General features: G+C 42.8%; 1 protein-coding gene across 1 annotated transcript; it reads left to right on the top strand.

Annotated features, from left to right (window-relative positions):
* The first annotated feature begins 264 nt into the window (after nucleotides 1-264).
* On the top strand, nucleotides 265-4,108 carry LOC106590531 (SKI/DACH domain-containing protein 1). The gene has a single exon (XM_014181635.2). It carries the CDS (start codon nucleotides 912-914, stop codon nucleotides 3,555-3,557), a length of 2,646 nt encoding a protein of 881 aa, XP_014037110.1. The 5' UTR covers nucleotides 265-911; the 3' UTR covers nucleotides 3,558-4,108.
* The last annotated feature ends 14,003 nt before the right edge of the window (nucleotides 4,109-18,111 follow it).

The raw sequence follows: 18,111 nt of genomic DNA, 5'->3' as shown, positions 1-18,111 counted from the left end.
TGTAATGATAGGCTATTTGTTCTCTCAATAATGCCACTTGGTTTCCCTGACAGCGCTACAGGCATAACGCCATAAATAGTACTAGCAGGGTATAGGAGACGACTTGCCCGGTTCAGCTATTCCACCTTGTCTCTTAAAAAACAATATTGAAATATGAACTTGTCATAGCGGCATTATGTACTTAACAAACGGAGGTGGGGGGGCTCAGGGTGTGGAATACCCATTTTTATTGCATCACCTGTCAGTGGCGTCCAATAGGATTCGAGTCTGAGGGCATTAATTGATGAAGGTGTCTCCGGGCTCGCTCACTTCCCCTCTGTCATTTTATTTGTGGCTAACCCTGCAGCCAGGATAGCAGCTGCATTTAGGCTCTTATTCGCTCTCTCTCTTTCCCTCCCTCCCCCTCTCTCTCTCTCCCTCCCTCCCTCTGTAGCTCACTCCCTACCCCTCTCTCTCTCTCTCCCTCCCTCCCTCTGTAGCTCGCTCCCTCTCCCTACCCCTCTCTTCTCTTTTTTATCTTCTCGTTGTGGCAGTGGTATACACCTTCCTGCCGTGCTGCCGGTCAGAGGGAGTGAGCCGGAGAGGAGAGGCAGGTAGGGGTTAGCAGACAGTCAGCAGCCGGCCTGGCGGTACAATCCCTCGCATTCCTCCACCATGCCTGGTCCGGGGCAGGGCCCGAGGACAGATGCTGTGAACCCATCCGACACCGCTCCATTTAACTCCGCATCTCAAAGTTTGCCTGTCCATGACACAGCGTGGAGGTACTAGGACGCATCAGCAGCGACAGACTGGCGCGTCAGAATGCCTTGAGCTCAAAACAAGGAGTTTATTCCTTTTTCTTTTCATAGCTGCACGAGGACAATTGATCGAGATAAATGCTTGGATTATTACAATAGAGAGGGAAAAGCAACATGGGAGACCTGAAGTGTGGGTTTGAGGAGATGCAGGGAGTGAGGCTGGGATACCTGCTGATAAAAGGAAAACAAATGTTCGCCCTCTCCCAGGTCTTCACTGACCTGCTGAAAAATATTCCCCGGACCACCGTGCACAAACGCATGGACCACCTGAACGTTAAAAAACACCACTGTGATTTGGAGGAGCTGAGAAAGCTCAAAGCAATACATTCTATTGCTTTCCACGCGGCTAAATGTACTCTGATATCACGAGAGGACGTGGAGGCGCTTTATTTCTCCTGCAAAACGGAACGGGTGTTAAAATCCAACAAAAGAAAAGCAAAGAACGCCAGTTTACCCGAGGATGTGGGCGAGGGCAAGCTTCACGCGGACACGCACCCTACCGGGTTATGGAAGGAGAAAGTTTGGTTAAGTTTGCACAGCGTGCCACAGACTCTTTCCCTCAACAAATCCAGCAAGAGAGAGCAACCAACCTCGCGCCCTGACTCCAATCTACCTCAAATTTACAATAAATCCCTCGGTCAGGATTATTCCTTTGTCACCAAGTCGGCATGTAAACCTATTAAAAACTATGAAACAGCTCAAATACCGGGCAATTGCGTCGCATTTAGCCAGAGACATTCGTTTTTCCGGAGCGTGGTGAGCCGTCAGCCGGTGTTGTTTAAGTCCGCCATTGCTGCTCAGTCCAGGCTCTCTGCAGCCGGCGACCTACTTCACAAAAGGAAGAGGAGGCGCGAGGGGGGCGGCGGCAGGGATAGGGACAGCGGCGGCGCGAGGCAGTCGTGGAGCAGGAGCAGACACACACACTCACACACTCACCCTCACGCACACCACCCGGTGCTTCTCGTGCAGCCCAAGTGCTGCAGCAAGCCAAAAACCCAGCACAACCACAACGGTTCAGCTCTGGGCCATTTCCATCTTGGGCACGAGTTTTACCTCGACCACGGAGCTCACCCCCATCCTCACCAGCAGCAACATGTAGGGGGTTTCCCGGAGAGCTACAGCAGTGACACCGAATCCAGCTGCTACTCAGAGCGGCTCAACAACGACTCAGACTTCGGCTCCAATTTATCCACAAGCAGCAACTCTGGGACCTCTGATGAGGAGGAAGATGAGGAGGATGAAGAGGAGAGCCCGTTGGAGAGTTCTGAGGTCAGTTCTGACGAGGAGAGTTCATCTCAGTCTGACAGCAGCTCTGTGTCCAGTCAGGTTTCTGTCCAGTCCATCCGCTTCAGGAGGGCCCGGTTCTCCTCTGTCAACGCAACCAAAAATATCACCACTAGAACTCTGCCTAACGCTAAACCTCTGTCCACTACTCTCTCCGGCACTAGAACTCAGTCCAACAGTATAACTCTCTCGCACACTAAAGCACCTTTGCTCCTGCAGCCTACCTTCCACTACAGCCACAAGCAGCAGCCATCTATACCGGTTGTCCAGGGTGGAACCAGCCAGGTGGACTATGCCAGTCCAAGGAAACAACAGAAATATGAGTTTACAGTCAGGGAGGCCAAGCAGGACGCACACACACACAGGTTCAGCTCGCCTGTCATCCAGGGGTGTTGTTTCACTGAGAGGAGAGACAGGAAGGTTCCCGAGTCCCAGGTCCAGACCCAAAGAGAGATAAAGAGAGCCGAGCTGGTGTCCAGAACAGTTTACGCACTGAGCCCCTCACCTAACCCCAACGGGAACAAAGCGGTTCCTCCGCACAGGACACCGGGACACGCAAACAAATGCCCCCCAGTCCTGAGCTCACACTGCGCCCATGACAAAGACACAAAGCACTCCAAGCCTACAGACAACAACCAGCTTTCATTAGCTGCAAATCTAAAGAGAGAGGTGAGAATTAGCCCAAGCCTGAAACTGCCCTCTCCGCTCAAAACCATTAAGACTGAGCCGGAAGAGCTCTCAGTGGCCGCGGGTCCCCTCCCCAACAGTGGCAGGGGGGTCAAGACTCCCCCCTTCAACCTGCAGAATGTGAAAATCAAAGTGGAGCAAAGCTATGATGAATTCGAATACAACAGCCAGGCCTCCGGGTTCCACTGCAAAGGAGACGAGGCGGATATCAACAATGGCCAGTACCCCGGCGGCGACATCAAACACGCTGCTGGCTGTTTCAACAACGAGACCAAAGCCATTGAAAGTTCTGCTGGGGCTCCCAAGTCCTCATCCGGCTTGCAGGAATGCAGGAGCACTCGAGACACCTCTTGTTCGGAGGAGGGGGAGTATAAAAACGGAGTTGGGGTCAGGAAAAACTGCAAGACTCTGGTTCTGGGGAAGGAGCCTGGAATTTCGAGGGCGCAAGCGAAACAGAACGTGTCCAAAGTTGACAGGACTTTATCTTCTCGTCCCGTGGGCAAAGCAGAGATTTGTGATGGAAATATTGAGCATCTAACAGGGGCGAGTAAACGAAAACGCGCGTCCAGTAATGTAGCACCCTCTCTGAAGAGGCCTTTCAGCTTCATGGCGAATTTCCCCGCTCCTCCGTCCCTGGTTGTGGGCATCGACGGGGATTTAAGCCCAGCTTACTCTCTGAACTCTCTGGGGGGACCCCGACCTCCCACCCGCTCTCACCCCGTGTGGCGGTGGCAGCCTGGCGGTCGGACAGTCCCTCCCCCATCCGCTCAGAGAATCAGGAAATGTTGACGCTTTTTTCTTTGACAAGAACAACCGCAACAACAACAAAAGCCTGGATGGAAACCTACAGTACCTTGACTACAACATAAGTCTTAAAGTGAATGGGAGGCACTAATGTATTGCGTCCTTCAGTTGTTTTTATTTAAATGTTTTCCTTTATTTGATGTTGTGGATTTAAAACGTTCCTCGTTGTTGTGGAGTTTTAGATCAGTAATACATACACTGCTATTCTCCATAATGCGCGGATCGTCTTTGAGCCTCTCTTCCTATGCCACTGGATGACCTCTCCTCGTGGATTTATTCTGACTAACTAATTCTAAATAAGCTATCCACCATAAGCAATAGGCTACACGATTTGGCAAAATGTGCTTACTTTCATTTGTATCGGATGTTTTTATGTTTCTGTTCCCCTTGACGCTGGACCCGTTGGATTGTACCAGGGTTTCAGCTCAACCTGTTGGATTTTACCAGGGTTTCAGTGAAGTAAACATTTGTGCTGTGCTGCCTTTGTGGTGAGAGAACGAGAGGGGAAGGCTCCCTCATAAAAATCACAGCACTCCTATGCTGGTCTGTGTTTTTCTATCATCAGCTGGGGTAGTCAACAGATGCAGGGTTTTCCTGGTTAGGGTAACATGGTTAGGCCTACTGTCTGGTACCTTAGCCTTATTACTTATAGTTGCTGTTTTTCTATAGGATTTTAAAAACCTAATAGAAACAAAAAAATCGGTTTAAATTTGATGCTTGCTAGAGTTTGTGTCAATTGTATCTATTTTCAGATAACTCTTTTTTAATTCGATATCAAATGTAGATTAATTTCTTCATGCAAGTCAAAATTCATAACGTTAATTGCAGACTATATTGAATAGGACATAATTGTAAGTGACTTGACTCTTATTCTGATCTGGCTGGTGCTTGCCGTTTTTCAGAGTGTTTGTGAACAGCGTTGTTTGTATTTCCTGAGAGCATTTCCTACAAGCTTATGCTTGGCTGTAGTCAGACAGCTACCAGCGCCCATTCAGGCCCAAAACAGTGCAGACCTTACATACAGACAATCACACAGAGAGAAACGCCCAGGCCTGACACACGCGGCCCCATTTCAGCTTGAGGAGTGTAGGCTAGCATGGCCTAATTATGAAAGAGGTGATTGTTTAAGAGAAGCTTATAATAAAATACATTTAAAATAAGGTAGGCTATTAGCCTATGTCCACTTAAATATTTAACTTAAAATTCACCATTTATAATTGGTTATTTGTGGCCATTCATAGCCTACACATGAAGTTGGATTGTTTACTATTTGCATATTTAGGTCAAACCGGTAATATGGTTGTTTATTGTAGCCTTGCATCTGAAAGCACGCTGAAATGCCCAGCACAGCAAGTTGCTGTGGAATAGTTACATATTAGCTCAGTGGGTAAATGCGTAATTACCTGTTTACATTCTGCGGTGAAGCCCACCGTGCTGAATTTACCTGAGAAATTCTCCAGTTGGTCAAAATGACTGAAATATAGTCTACAGAGGATTAGCAGTCAGTGGGAAATGTGTAGGCCCAAACACAAAGCTGGTTATACCTTATCATGATAACATTGACTCTGCAATGATTCGAGTTTTACCCAAAATGCCATGGCCCTCTCCATATCCCCATTTCAACTGATATAGACTAGGCTATACGCAGACTTTCTTCTCTCCTGTATCAAGTCAGAAAAATGTTTTCTAATTTTGCCACGTAACCATAAGTATAGTCTTTAAATATTTACGCGCGATGAATTTATGTCAGACTTTTCCAATTATGTTAAATATTCTGATGTCGCTGATAGAAAAACAGAATATACAACAAAAAAGAAAATTCAGTCAAATGTAATTAAAGTTGCATCTAAATATCTATATTTTCCCACCAACGTAAAATGTTGATTTTATGAAGTTGTAGCAAAGAGATGATTCTCCCTGTGACAAAGAGAATAATCAAACCACATAACAACAAACCACATGACTGATGTCATGATTCTCACAGCAACATCAGCAGTAAAAACAGAAACAAAGGCCCATGCGATTGGTGATTGTAGTTAACAGAGAAAAAGGCTTGGGTTAACTCAATGCTCAGATTTTATAGATTGATCTGTGTAAAATGCACCTCTACCACCCCAAGCCATGCGCACTCCCCCTGTAGAGTAGGTATGTATAGAAGCAAACTTCAAAAATGTGCCTCTAAACTAAACACAGCCATTTTATTGTCCATTTGAAAATGACGTGATCCCTCCAACCTAGAGGGAGTTGGGGGAAGGGGAAGATCTCCCTGGGAGGAGAGGGAGGGGGAGTCATATGTTCCAGGAGGGAAACTTTTACCCTGTAATGTCCGTGTCAAAGTTTACTGGGCCAGAGGAGGGATATACAGCGCAGCGTTCAGCGAGGGCACACACACACACACACACACACACACACACACACACACACACACACACACACACACACACACACACACACACACACACACACACACACACGCCCCTCTGTAGGTACTTACCAATTCTCACGCCGATCACAGAGAGCATCACCCGGGCAAATAGATGGTGGTAGAGGCGTTACGGAGTGAACTACCATAGCAGAGCTCTGACAGTGACGCCATCAATGTAAACAATTGCATGGTGTCGCAGCTCGAGGCATGGGGCCCAGCCCTCTTTCTCCCCCTCTATCTCCTGCTTTGCCCCGCTTTCTCACTCATTCCCCTAGCTTTTTGATACAATGCTTGAGGTCAGGATTTTGACATTAAATTTGAAGTCACTGGTTGTTTATATAAAAAAATATATATTTATTTTTGTGAATTACTGGGTTTTTGTATATCATTGTTGTGTAGGATAATGCACTCGAAATGAAAAACTTGAATGGTGGATTTCTGAAGCACTTTCCCTTTCTTCTGAGTTATGAAGTGTTCATTAAATACGTCTGAGTGTGAGTGACGGCGCATTCTCTTTGTTGTGAGTTGAAGAAACACACACTTCATTCATCTTGATATTAGATACACTGTATGCCTATGTAAATTGAATCGTCACCAAGAGGATACCATGTTGACAGCGCATTGGTTCTGTGGACAAATGCGTAATCAGCATGTATTTTGGGGTAGGATCTATTGGTGCAAGGTAACAGTTTAACTCTCCATGCATTGGGATACTGAACTTTATTGGCATGTAACCCACCCTTACTATGACCCACAGATATATTACACCTCCATGCATGATACACACTATAGGCCGACTTCTGCGTAATTACGTACATATGTTAACATAGGCCAAGTCAGTACAGACGTCTATTTCTATATACAAACCTGTAGTACACATGTGGGGCTATGAGTGCCATCAAGTCCTTACCAAACCCTTCACCATTGACATCCACACGAATAAACGGTATGATCGACTCATAGTGCCTAGTACCCTTTCACATGCACTTCAGTGGACATCATCCGCCATGTTTGTTTCTCTGTTCCGGTTTTGAGTAATGGGATTTTATGGTATGGTAAGCCCGGAGGTTGATGGGGGAGTCCTGTTGTCTAACCCGGGCACGGCCCCACAGTAGCCTATGGGTGGAGGTTAGCAGGCCGCTCACTGAGACAGACGACCGTGTAAAGCTAAAGCATTCTAGAGGTAAATTCCAGTGCGGATTGCGAACCAATAGACTATAACTTCTATAGAATAACAGGAACTAGGCAGAGAGGAATTTAACGAGTTAAAACACAAGCTGGATTAAGAGAAACCTCAGGCAATTTACTAAAGAGCTCGGCTACTCAATCTGGCGCCATTGCTGCGTGGACAGTTATCGCATCCGAGGCACTCAAATAGCCAGCAGTATTCCCAGCTGCTGTCCTTGTTTAGAAAACCAGGTTATAGGAGTAACGCTGACGGACACAGCCTGAATCAGGTTCAGCACAACGCACCTAGCTATCAGACAATTAAATTCCAGTGATCGATAAAAGCTGTCAGAACGCCTTTATATTATAGGCATATAAAAAATATATATATATGAAAAAAATTGTTGCCTGTTGACAAGACTATTCAATATCACAGAACTCAAAATTCTTTATGAATAAATGAACAAATAATAATTTGAATGAATTAGGCTAATTAAATAGATGTTAAGTTGTAAAGGGCCATTAGAACACACACGCAGAAACACACACACACACAATAAGTTATTAGCTTTTGTAAAATACAATTTCATCTATATATCATTTTCATTGGTCGCTTGAGGGTAACAATTGTTAATTATGCATCATCAAACAAAATGTCTGCACTTTGCTTTACCATATATTTACTCGAAGGTCGAGTAAGTAACTCGACCTTCGAGTAAAATTCGGCATTGATATCAATGGGAGATTTGGGTGAGAGTTCGGGTTACGTGAGCATCTGTCACGTTGGAGCCCTCCACACTGGCTGTAATCAATAGGCAAATGCTGCCGGTGTTAACCAGTCCCATGCAGTCTGATATGGATATGGCCTGATCCTAAACAACATGAAGACCAGAAATCACGTCCTTTGGCCAAATTAATATATGTATTTTGTGTGCACTAAATTGTCCGAATTACCAATAGTCTTAGTGAATAATGATAGGTCTAGGCCTACTTTCAACCACTATTAGGCACAATGTAGTGTATTCATTTCAATAGGCACTATGTAGTGTATTCATTTCAATAGGCACTATGTAGTGTATTCATTTCAATAGGCACTATGTTGTGTATTCATTTCAATAGGCACTATGTAGTGTATTCATTTCAATAGGCACTATGTAGTGTATTCATTTCAATAGGCACTATGTAGTGTATTCATTTCAATAGGCACTATGTAGTGTATTCATTTCAATAGGCAAATGCAGCCAGACCAAAGTACTAGTACTAGGCTATATGACCTCACAGAATGATGTACCAAAGACCATGAACAGCAGAAATCCACACTGATTTGGCCACAATGTTGCACCAGCGCCTGAATCTAATGACTAATGAATATAAGTCATTCCATCCACGATTTTTAGTAGTTCAATAATTATATTAATGAAAGCAGAATTATTTTGAAATGAATAGATATTGAAACCCCCCATATCATGTTCCGATAGCAAGACAGAAGCCATAAGAAACAGGAAGCACTGCTGCTTCAGTCACTACACATCCACCACCATCACACATGATGCTGCCGCAGCCGGTACTTCAACAACTAACAGTCCTACACACTATAGGATATATCTAGGTACGTGAAACCCAGTGAAAATGCAATTATCCCCTTCACATCCATGGCTCTATAGGTGACCCATTACCCTGCATTTCAACCCTGCTACGATGTTTCACTGGTTTGTGGGTATATGGTTTTGGAATGAGGTAGTCTTTTAAAACTTACTATGGAGAGTTGCCTGTGTGTGTGCGCGCTTGTGTGTGTGTGCGCTTGTGTGTGCGCTTGTGTGTGTGTGTGCGTGAGACCTATATAAGCTACTCCACACGCCGAAGCTGTACCAGTCGATTTGTATGGTCCAGTCCCGTTGAAACGGAAGCTCGTATAGGCTGAAACACTTCATGACGAACTATCAGCTCATCGTAGAAACTCAAACTCTCAAAACAAAACATTTCAGTTCAGTCCTCAAACTCAAAGACCGTACAAATGAAACACCCATATGTTTTATTGTCTCACGGACAATTGTGGTTATTTACTTAACCGAAGAGCGTCTGTTTTACAACGCGGACTTCTGTAAACATGCTGGTTTGGCCTCCATTGACAGAACAGCAGAGTTAGTAGTCATGATAACAAAGGTGTAATCATGCAACATAACAGCATATCTCATCTTAGCTTCCATAATGTGACTGACTGCCTGAAGCAGGGATAGTCCCTTCTAATGTCTAGCCAACTCGTGATTCAAATTTAAAATTGAAGTCATTCTCCAAAGTCTGTGTCTACACATAAACTCATTTCTACTTTCATTTCAACTCTTTTTGCAAAATGTGTGAATTTTTTCAGCAATTTTATGTCATTAAGTCATTTGGTCGCGCGTAAATGAGCGCTGAAGACTATATTATCAGTAATCTAAAATATAATGGTGGGTAAATGTGTTTGTGGTTTATTATGCAGGACACAATGCGACCCAGACCGAAGCACGCTTCATTCAGACATTTTGAGAATTCCTTTGATTCAAGTCCCATTATTCACACGAATTACCATAGTGTAATAACATTTTGCCTTTTGCCTCGCGTTTTACACTTCTCCGGTGGACTTTAGCTATGTTTGACATCAAGTAAAGGAGTTATTGAGTAGAGTAGATATTGAATACATTGAGTATATATATTCTTAGTGGTATACTATTTTTTTTTTTTTTCATAGTGGGATGCTTCCACACACAGTAGTATTATTGTGTGATTCCACAGAGTTGTATCAGATTGTTCATCTGAGGCCGGAGAGATGCTCTGGACTGCCTGCCTGCCAGCCTGCCTGCCCCTGCCTGCCTGCCTGCCTGCCTGCCCTGTACACGGTCCTGCTGTGGCAGCGAGGAAGGGAGCGCGAGAAGATAGAGTGGAAATAGAGATAGATGGAGAGAAAGAGAGAGAGAGAGAGAGAGAGAGAGAGCAAGAGAGCAAGAGAGCGACAGAGAGCAGTGGTGTAAGTACTTAAGTAAAAAGTACTACTTAAGTCGTTTTTTCAGGGTATCTGTACTTTTACTTCACTACATTACATTCCAAAAGAAAAACATGTTCTTTCTACTCCCATACATTTTTCCTGACACCAAAAACTACTCCTTACATTTAGAATGCTCAGGCAGGAAGGCATTGTGGTCCAATTCACGCACCTATCAATATAAGGCGTTGTCATCCCTACTGCCTCTGATCTGGCTGAATCACTAAACACAAATACTGTCTTTGTAAATTATGTCTGAGTGCTGGAGTGTGCCCCTCTCTGTCCATAAATGTGCTTAATATAATATATTTTTTTATATATTTTTAGTTTTACTCAAGTATGACAATTGAGTACTTTTTCCACCACTGTACTTAAGTACATTTAAAACCAAATACTTTTTGACTTTAACTCAAGTAGTATTTTACTGGGTGACATTTACTTTTACTTGAGTCATTTTCTCTTTAGGTATTTTTACTTTTACTCAAGTGTAGCTTATTTCGGCCAGAGAAAGTTGATAAATATCCATTAATGGGGTTAAGATAGGCCTTTAGAATATATTTTCAAACGTGTTCTACAGTCAATCCCTTGTGAAGGCCGAAACGCATTTTAACAATAAAGAAGTAAGCTAATTTCCACATCTAACCATTGTACTGCAACTGTTGCTGAATATTTTCCCCATTTTTCATTTTGTGCTCATGCACCTTTGTTGGAAAGTGAAGTAGCGACAGTATAGTATTTTCACATTAAATGTTAACACACACACGCACGCACGCACACGCGCGCGCACACACACACACACACACACACACACACACACACACACACACACACACACACATTATATGTTAGTTTAATTATAAAATATAAACGTGTGGAGGTAATATGCGTTTTCTTTTATAATCATAATATTTTCAAATATATATTCACAGTTATGTTGGTCAGCAATAACCTTAGCTCGTAATTCAACTAAGGGTTTAGAAGTAGTTATTTCAGTCTAATACAAACAGGCCTAGAACAAAATCGGAGAGAATTATGCTATAAGGAGTAATCCAAATTACATAACATGGTCCCAATTATATAACAACGCAGTGATGCATGCATCCAACGACACAAAATACATTCAGCGTGAGGCTGAACGCTTGCTTGCATAGTGCAGCCAAGGAGTTCATGAAGCCAGCTCTTCATATCGATAGGTTTTAAAGGCAAGGCGCCTGTGTACAACAGCGTTTGTGTCTGGTTAAAAATGACATGATCTAAAGACATTTGGAAATCGGGTGTAGCATCGACAGGTTGCACGGAGAGAGGTGAGAGGCTTTACTGATCGCGATGGAGCAGGGCTGCATATGGGGGTCGTGGGTCGAAGGGAAACATTCTGGCAGAGGGCTTGCGTCTGGTCATGGAGCTCAGAGCGATTTAAAAGCTTCTTATGGTGAGGACAAGGAACATGTCGGAAAAATAGCGTAGACTGAGCTGCAGAGTTGCCTATTCCTGTTGTATTTTCTACATGCACATATACAGTGATATGCCCTTCCAAGCCCTACCCAAAAGTGCAGTATTCAATAGAAAAAGTATAACTAACAAGTAAAAAAAATGTAAATATGGGAAATAAGAAATGAGAGGAAATATATACATGTGCCATTGCCAAATGTTCAATGTGCAGGGATACTGGAGTATAGAGGTAGATATGTACATGTAGGCAGGGATACTGGAGTATAGAGGTAGATATATACATGTAGCCATGGATACTGGAGTATAGAGGTAGATATGTACATGTAGCCAGGGATACCGGAGTATAGAGGTAGATATGTACATGTAGCCAGGGATACTGGAGTATAGAGGTAGATATGTACATGTAGCCAGGGATACTGGAGTATAGAGGTAGATATGTACATGTAGCCAGGGATACTGGAGTATAGAGGTAGATATGTACATGTAGCCAGGGATACTGGAGTATAGAGGTAGATATGTACATGTAGCCAGGGATACCGGAGTATAGAGGTAGATATGTACATGTAGGCAGGGATACCGGAGTATAGAGGTAGATATGTACATGTAGCCAGGGATACTGGAGTATAGAGGTAGATATGTACATGTAGCCAGGGATACTGGAGTATAGAGGTAGATATGTACATGTAGGCAGGGATACTGGAGTATAGAGGTAGATATGTACATGTAGCCAGGGATACTGGAGTATAGAGGTAGATATGTACATGTAGCCAGGGATACTGGAGTATAGAGGTAGATATGTACATGTAGCCAGGGATACTGGAGTATAGAGGTAGATATATACATGTAGCCAGGGTTACTGGAGTATAGAGGTAGATATGTACATGTAGCCAGGGATACTGGAGTATAGAGGTAGATATGTACATGTAGCCAGGGATACTGGAGTATAGAGGTAGATATATACATGTAGCCAGGGATTAGGAGAAAGTGACATGGAGAAACGTAAATAATAATATTAACAATTATAATTACATTATAATTATAATAATAAACAGTATGGCAGCAGCATAAGTGGTGGGTGTGTGCGTGTTGGTGTGTGTGTGTAGGTACGTGTGTGCGTGTTGGTGAGTGGGTGTAGGTACGTGTGTGCGTGTTGGTGAGTGTGTGTAGGTACGTGTGTGGGTGTGTGCGTGTTGGTGAGTGGGTGTAGGTACGTGTGTGGGTGTGTGCGTGTTGGTGAGTGGGTGTAGGTACGTGTGTGGGTGTGTGCGTGTTGGTGAGTGGGTGTAGGTACGTGTGTGGGTGTGTGCGTGTTGGTGAGTGGGTGTAGGTAGGTGTGTGGGTGTGAACTGTGAATGTGTGCCAGAGCGTGAGTGTATGCGTCATATGCGGGTATAAGCCTACATGTAAACATGACTGTAAAGTGACGGTCAGCAGGAATATATAAATACTTATGGTAATATGCCAATGGTAATATATACATGTAAACCGTAGTAATAGTGACCAGTAGCTGGATAAATAGATAGATACTAAAAGTAATTGTAATCAACAGTCAATGAACGGCAGTGTAGTGGTAGTAATACATATAATCAATAATAATTTTAGCAGCATCGTAGGCGTAAGCAGAAGTTGTTAGCCATCTTATGGCCAGAGGATAGAAGCTGTTTAGGAGTCTGTTGGTCTGAGGCTTGATGCACAGGTACCGCCTGCCGGACGGGAGCACGAACAGTCCACTCCAGGTGGCTGGAGTCATTGGCAAATTTTCGGGCCATTCTCCGATTCAAGGCCTGTATTTGAAGTGTAGATTATTTGATATAACTGTGGCCTTGTAAAATAATGATATGAAGAACATGTAAAATAAATGAAAATATAAAAACAAGTCGAGAAGCCACCGCTTTATTACAAATGCCTGTTTATGTTGGACATGGACATTTGAAGATGCAAATATGTTAGCCCGAGCCAACTCCATGCCAAAAGCCAGCCCTATGATTCATTTCAAAATCCGGATTGGAGTTCTACACGTAAAACTTCTGCAGTCCTATTCTTCACTGCACTAATCTCTTAAAGTTTACGTTATTTTAGTCCCAGTGCTGAGAGATCCTATATCAGGATGTATGCCTATAGCCTAGGCTATTTTTAGATAAGCATACATACAAATGAGTTAGTTTATGAGGATCTGCTTAGAATCAAATTGGGCTTAACTATAGCCTAAGTAAATACATGCATTTACATTTGTTCATATTGCTTTTTATCATGACGTAACAGGTACTCATAAAACATCATTCATACAGCTACATGCAGGGTTGGGGAATAACTGATTACATGTAATCTGATTACAAAAAAAAGTATAGGCCTAACTGTAATCAGTTCTGTTACCAGCAAACATATTGTAATCAGATTACAGATACTTTGAAAATGTAGATGATTACTTATTGGATAACCTTTACATTCAGAAAGGATGTTTGCGAAAAGAAATACATTGTCACATCTTTCTGTTTTCCCAATGACATTCAATTCCTCATTGAAAAAAAGGCGCGAGTTTAAGTTTGTTCCACCTGAGTCTGACCATAAGTCAGAGAGCGCTATTATGACACACCAAATGGATTTCATGTATCATTTTTGTCTTCTTCCAACGCGTTTTAAGGTTGAAAGTAATCAGATTACGATACCGAGTTTAGGCAATCCAAAAGTTACATTACTGATTACAATTTTGGACATGCAGGAAAATAACTGATTACATTTAGAAAGTAATTTACCCATCCCTGGCTACTTTTACACAATTTTTATATGGGTAATGAATACAAGAACAAATGATCGGTCCATAGGCATACTAATTTACAAACACTCATTTAAACTATAATCACTTACATGAGCAGACCTCGAGAAAAAGTGTTGCTTATGAAATTTTAAATAAAATTAAAGTCCTGCCTCGTGTCCTGACCGAACAATCAGTTTCTGAATCCATTTAAGGCAGATTGACACCGGAGCCCCGAGTGACCTCCGGGGTTAAAGGACTCATTTCACATCGACCCCAAACAGGCACAAACTATACCATACCAACTTAGTCCCAGTTCTTATTCTCATGATTTATTATTATTTATAACATTGAAGAATTGTTGAAGGTAGCAAATAGGCAATTCGTTCTCCATGGTCCACATTTTACCATCGACAAGGCTAATATCTGACAAATCTATAGTCAATTTCTAATCCTTTTGAACAAATGAGTGGACGTCCCTTATTTTAAAATATATTTCACAACAGCTGTTAGTTAGACGCACCTGACTTAAATATCAAACTATTAGAGCTGAAATAAGTATAGCGATTTCTCCTCTCTTGAAGCGCAACGGCCGATGACTCCACCATGTCTAACGTGATCTAACTTCATAAAAATAACAGTAAGTATATAACAGCGACTGCAATTGTTGCTATTGTAACCGTTTATCAGGAAAACGTTAACTTTATCCACGACAAACAGATATCGTAGGCCATAGGCTTCCGAATTGACAGAAAAACATTAATGCATGAAATCACACTGGAATTCCTTATGCAGATGGTTTAATATGCCTGTAGGCTATTATATATAGGTATATAGAGTTGTTAAGGCTCAATATAAGATACGTTAATTGTATCAATATTTTAAATTCACATTTGCCTATGAAATATGTTTCATGTAGGCTAGGCTAAAACAATGACATATTATTCTATAAAGTGTTATGTAGGCCAACAGCAGCTACAGAAAATATTCCCACCAGAATCTACTGAATATCATCATTGCCTAATATCCCAGCGGTAGCCTAATGCATTGGTTTTACTGTGACTACCTACCATTGCTTCTAACGATAAAACGTTAACATTTTAATTGTCAAGTAGCTTTATAGAAAAAAAGTATGTCGCTCTATTCTGCATTCTAAAATGACAGCTCAAAAACGAGCATTCTCGTCATTGATAAACGCCATTGTTTGTCGAGGCTGTGGACGTGCCCGCGCCCGCGTACACGCCTGCGGGTATTTAGAGACAATCACGTCCAGCGGTGACCTTTGGCCCCTCATACCATGAAATTAGGCTCCGCGACATGCGCTGAGTGAATGCCATGCACGACCACAACAACAAATATAGCTACAAATAGTCTATTGCTCTACAATAGCCGAACAAATGATTAGCTCATATTTATTCATTCATTTTTAACAACAAATAGGCTAGCCTATTTTCCATTAGGAAAAATGTCCAAGCAATGTCTAATTCATGGACACAACCTATACCCACAGTCCCTTAATTTTGAGATTAGTTAAATGTTTATGCTTATTAGGACACATTTTTATCTTAATTATAATTTATCTTAATAAATAACTGATTAACTGAAACTTAAATGAAGTCAAGTCATCAACTTTGGAATTAGCATGGATATCAAGCCTGAAAAGGAGTGCCACGGAAAAAGAGTAGGCTATTGAACACGAAATAAAAGGAGAAACATGAAAATGTCATTTCGGTGAATAGCAGATTTGTGAGAAAAGAGGGACGCTATAATGCATAGAAGCCTACACAAACACTTTTATTAGCCTAAATATGGACAAATGCAGCAGGCTGTTATACACTACAAGACCAAAAGTATGCGGACTCCTGCTCATCAAACATCTCATTCCAAAATCATGGGCATTAATATGGAGTTGGTCCCCCTTCGCTACTATAACAGCCTCCGCTCTTCTGGGAAGGCTTTCCGCTAGTCGTTGGAACATTGCTGCAGGGACTTGCTTCCTTTCAGCCATAACAGCATTAGTGAAGAAGGGCACTGATGTTGTGCAATTAGGCCTGGCTCACAGTCGGAGTTCCAATTCAACCCAAAGATGTTCGATGGGGTTGAGGCCAGGGCTCTGTGCAGGCCAGTCAAGTTCTTCCACACCTATCTCGACAAACCATTTCTGTATGGACTTCGCTTTGTGCACAGGGGCATTGTCATGCTGAAACAGGAAAGGGCCTTCCCCAAACTGTTGCCACAAAGTTGGAAGCACAGAATCGTCTAGAATGTCATTGTATGCTGTAGTGTCAAGATTTCCCTTCACTGGAACTAAGGGGCCTAGCCCGAACCATAAAAAACAGCCCCATTCCTTCTCCACCAAACTTTACAGCGGGCACTATGCATTGTGGCAGGTAGCATTCTCCTGGCATCTGCCAAACCTTTTTATTAGGGGCGGCAGGGTAGTCTAGTGGTCAGAGTGTTGGGCTAGTAACTGAAAGGTTGCAAGTTCAAATCCCAGAGCTGACAAGGTACAAATCTGTTGTTCTGACCCTGAACAAGGCAGTTAACCCACTGTTCTTAGGCCGTCATTGAAAATAAGAATTTGTTATTAACTAACTTGCCTAGTTAAATAAAGGTGAAATAAAAAACCAAGATTTGTTGTGTTGGACTGCCAGATGGTAAGTGTGATTAATCACTCCAGAGAATCCATTTCCACTGCTCTGGAGTCCAATGGTGGCAAGCTTTACACCATTCCAGCTGATGCTTGGTGTGGTGTGGTGTGGTGCTAAGGCCTGTGTGCGGCAGCTTGGCCATGGGTTTCCATGTTTGGAACTTGGTAGTGAGTGTTCAGAGGACAGACAATTTTTACGAGCTATGTGCTTCAGCACTCGGCAGTCCTGTTCTGTGAGCTTGTATAGCTCCTAAACGTTTCCACTTCACTAGAGCTAGAGCTGACAGCTCTAGCAGGGCAGAAGCGTGACAAACTGACTTGTTGGAAAGGTGGCATCCTATGAAGGTGCCACGTTGAAAGTCACTGAGATCTTCAGTAAGGCCATTCCACTGCCAATGTTTGTTTGTATCAAACAAGCTAGGCCTACACTTTTCATTGGAAATACTCCCTTCTTTTCACATTTAAAGTTATACAGTTCTTAAATTGCTGCATTTTGAAACACAATAGGAAACTTTGTCTGGCTCTCCTGCTTCCACTCAGGTTTCAGCCAACTTTTGGACCACTTCTTTAAATTGGGTATTCAGGGTCTGGAACAAAGGGGAAAAGCAGGGTATTCAGGCCACATTGTATTTAACCCTTAAGGGAGCGCAGGAGCAACGGCCTTTCAACCCACCTCTTTTACGCTTCCCGAAATCAAACAGGATATATGAATGAATAATACAACGTGACGTGACCAACCCGGTGTTCCGGTTGTTCATGTCACGGTGGATCTCCGTTAATGGTTTGGTTGGATTGGGTTTTGTTTGGAGGGTAATCCGACCCGGACCTTAACCCCGGGGGGAACCGCAGCGTCAACAGACGTAGTCGAACATCTTATAGGCCCAATACTTTAAATATGCGAAACTTCAAAACATGTACTAAATTCAAATTGCTTTTGCTGGAATCCAATATGGCTGAGGAAATATTCCTGGTTTATATTGCATGCTGAACGGATGTCAAGCCCTTTTGTGAACGCAAGCCTGCTTATATGATACTCACTTATATGTCAAACTACACAGCCTGTTCTTTGATGTGTTC

This window comes from Salmo salar, chromosome ssa29 (assembly GCF_905237065.1).
Source record: "Salmo salar chromosome ssa29, Ssal_v3.1, whole genome shotgun sequence".
Lineage (NCBI taxonomy): Eukaryota > Metazoa > Chordata > Actinopteri > Salmoniformes > Salmonidae > Salmo > Salmo salar.
Note: the sequence above shows the minus strand (reverse complement) of the source record. Positions and strands in the feature narration are given on the sequence as shown.

Excerpts from the sequence above, each read along its gene's own strand:
- LOC106590531 (XM_014181635.2), top strand. The coding sequence starts at position 912 with ATGGGAGACCTGAAGTGTGGGTTTGAGGAGATGCAGGGAGTGAGGCTG.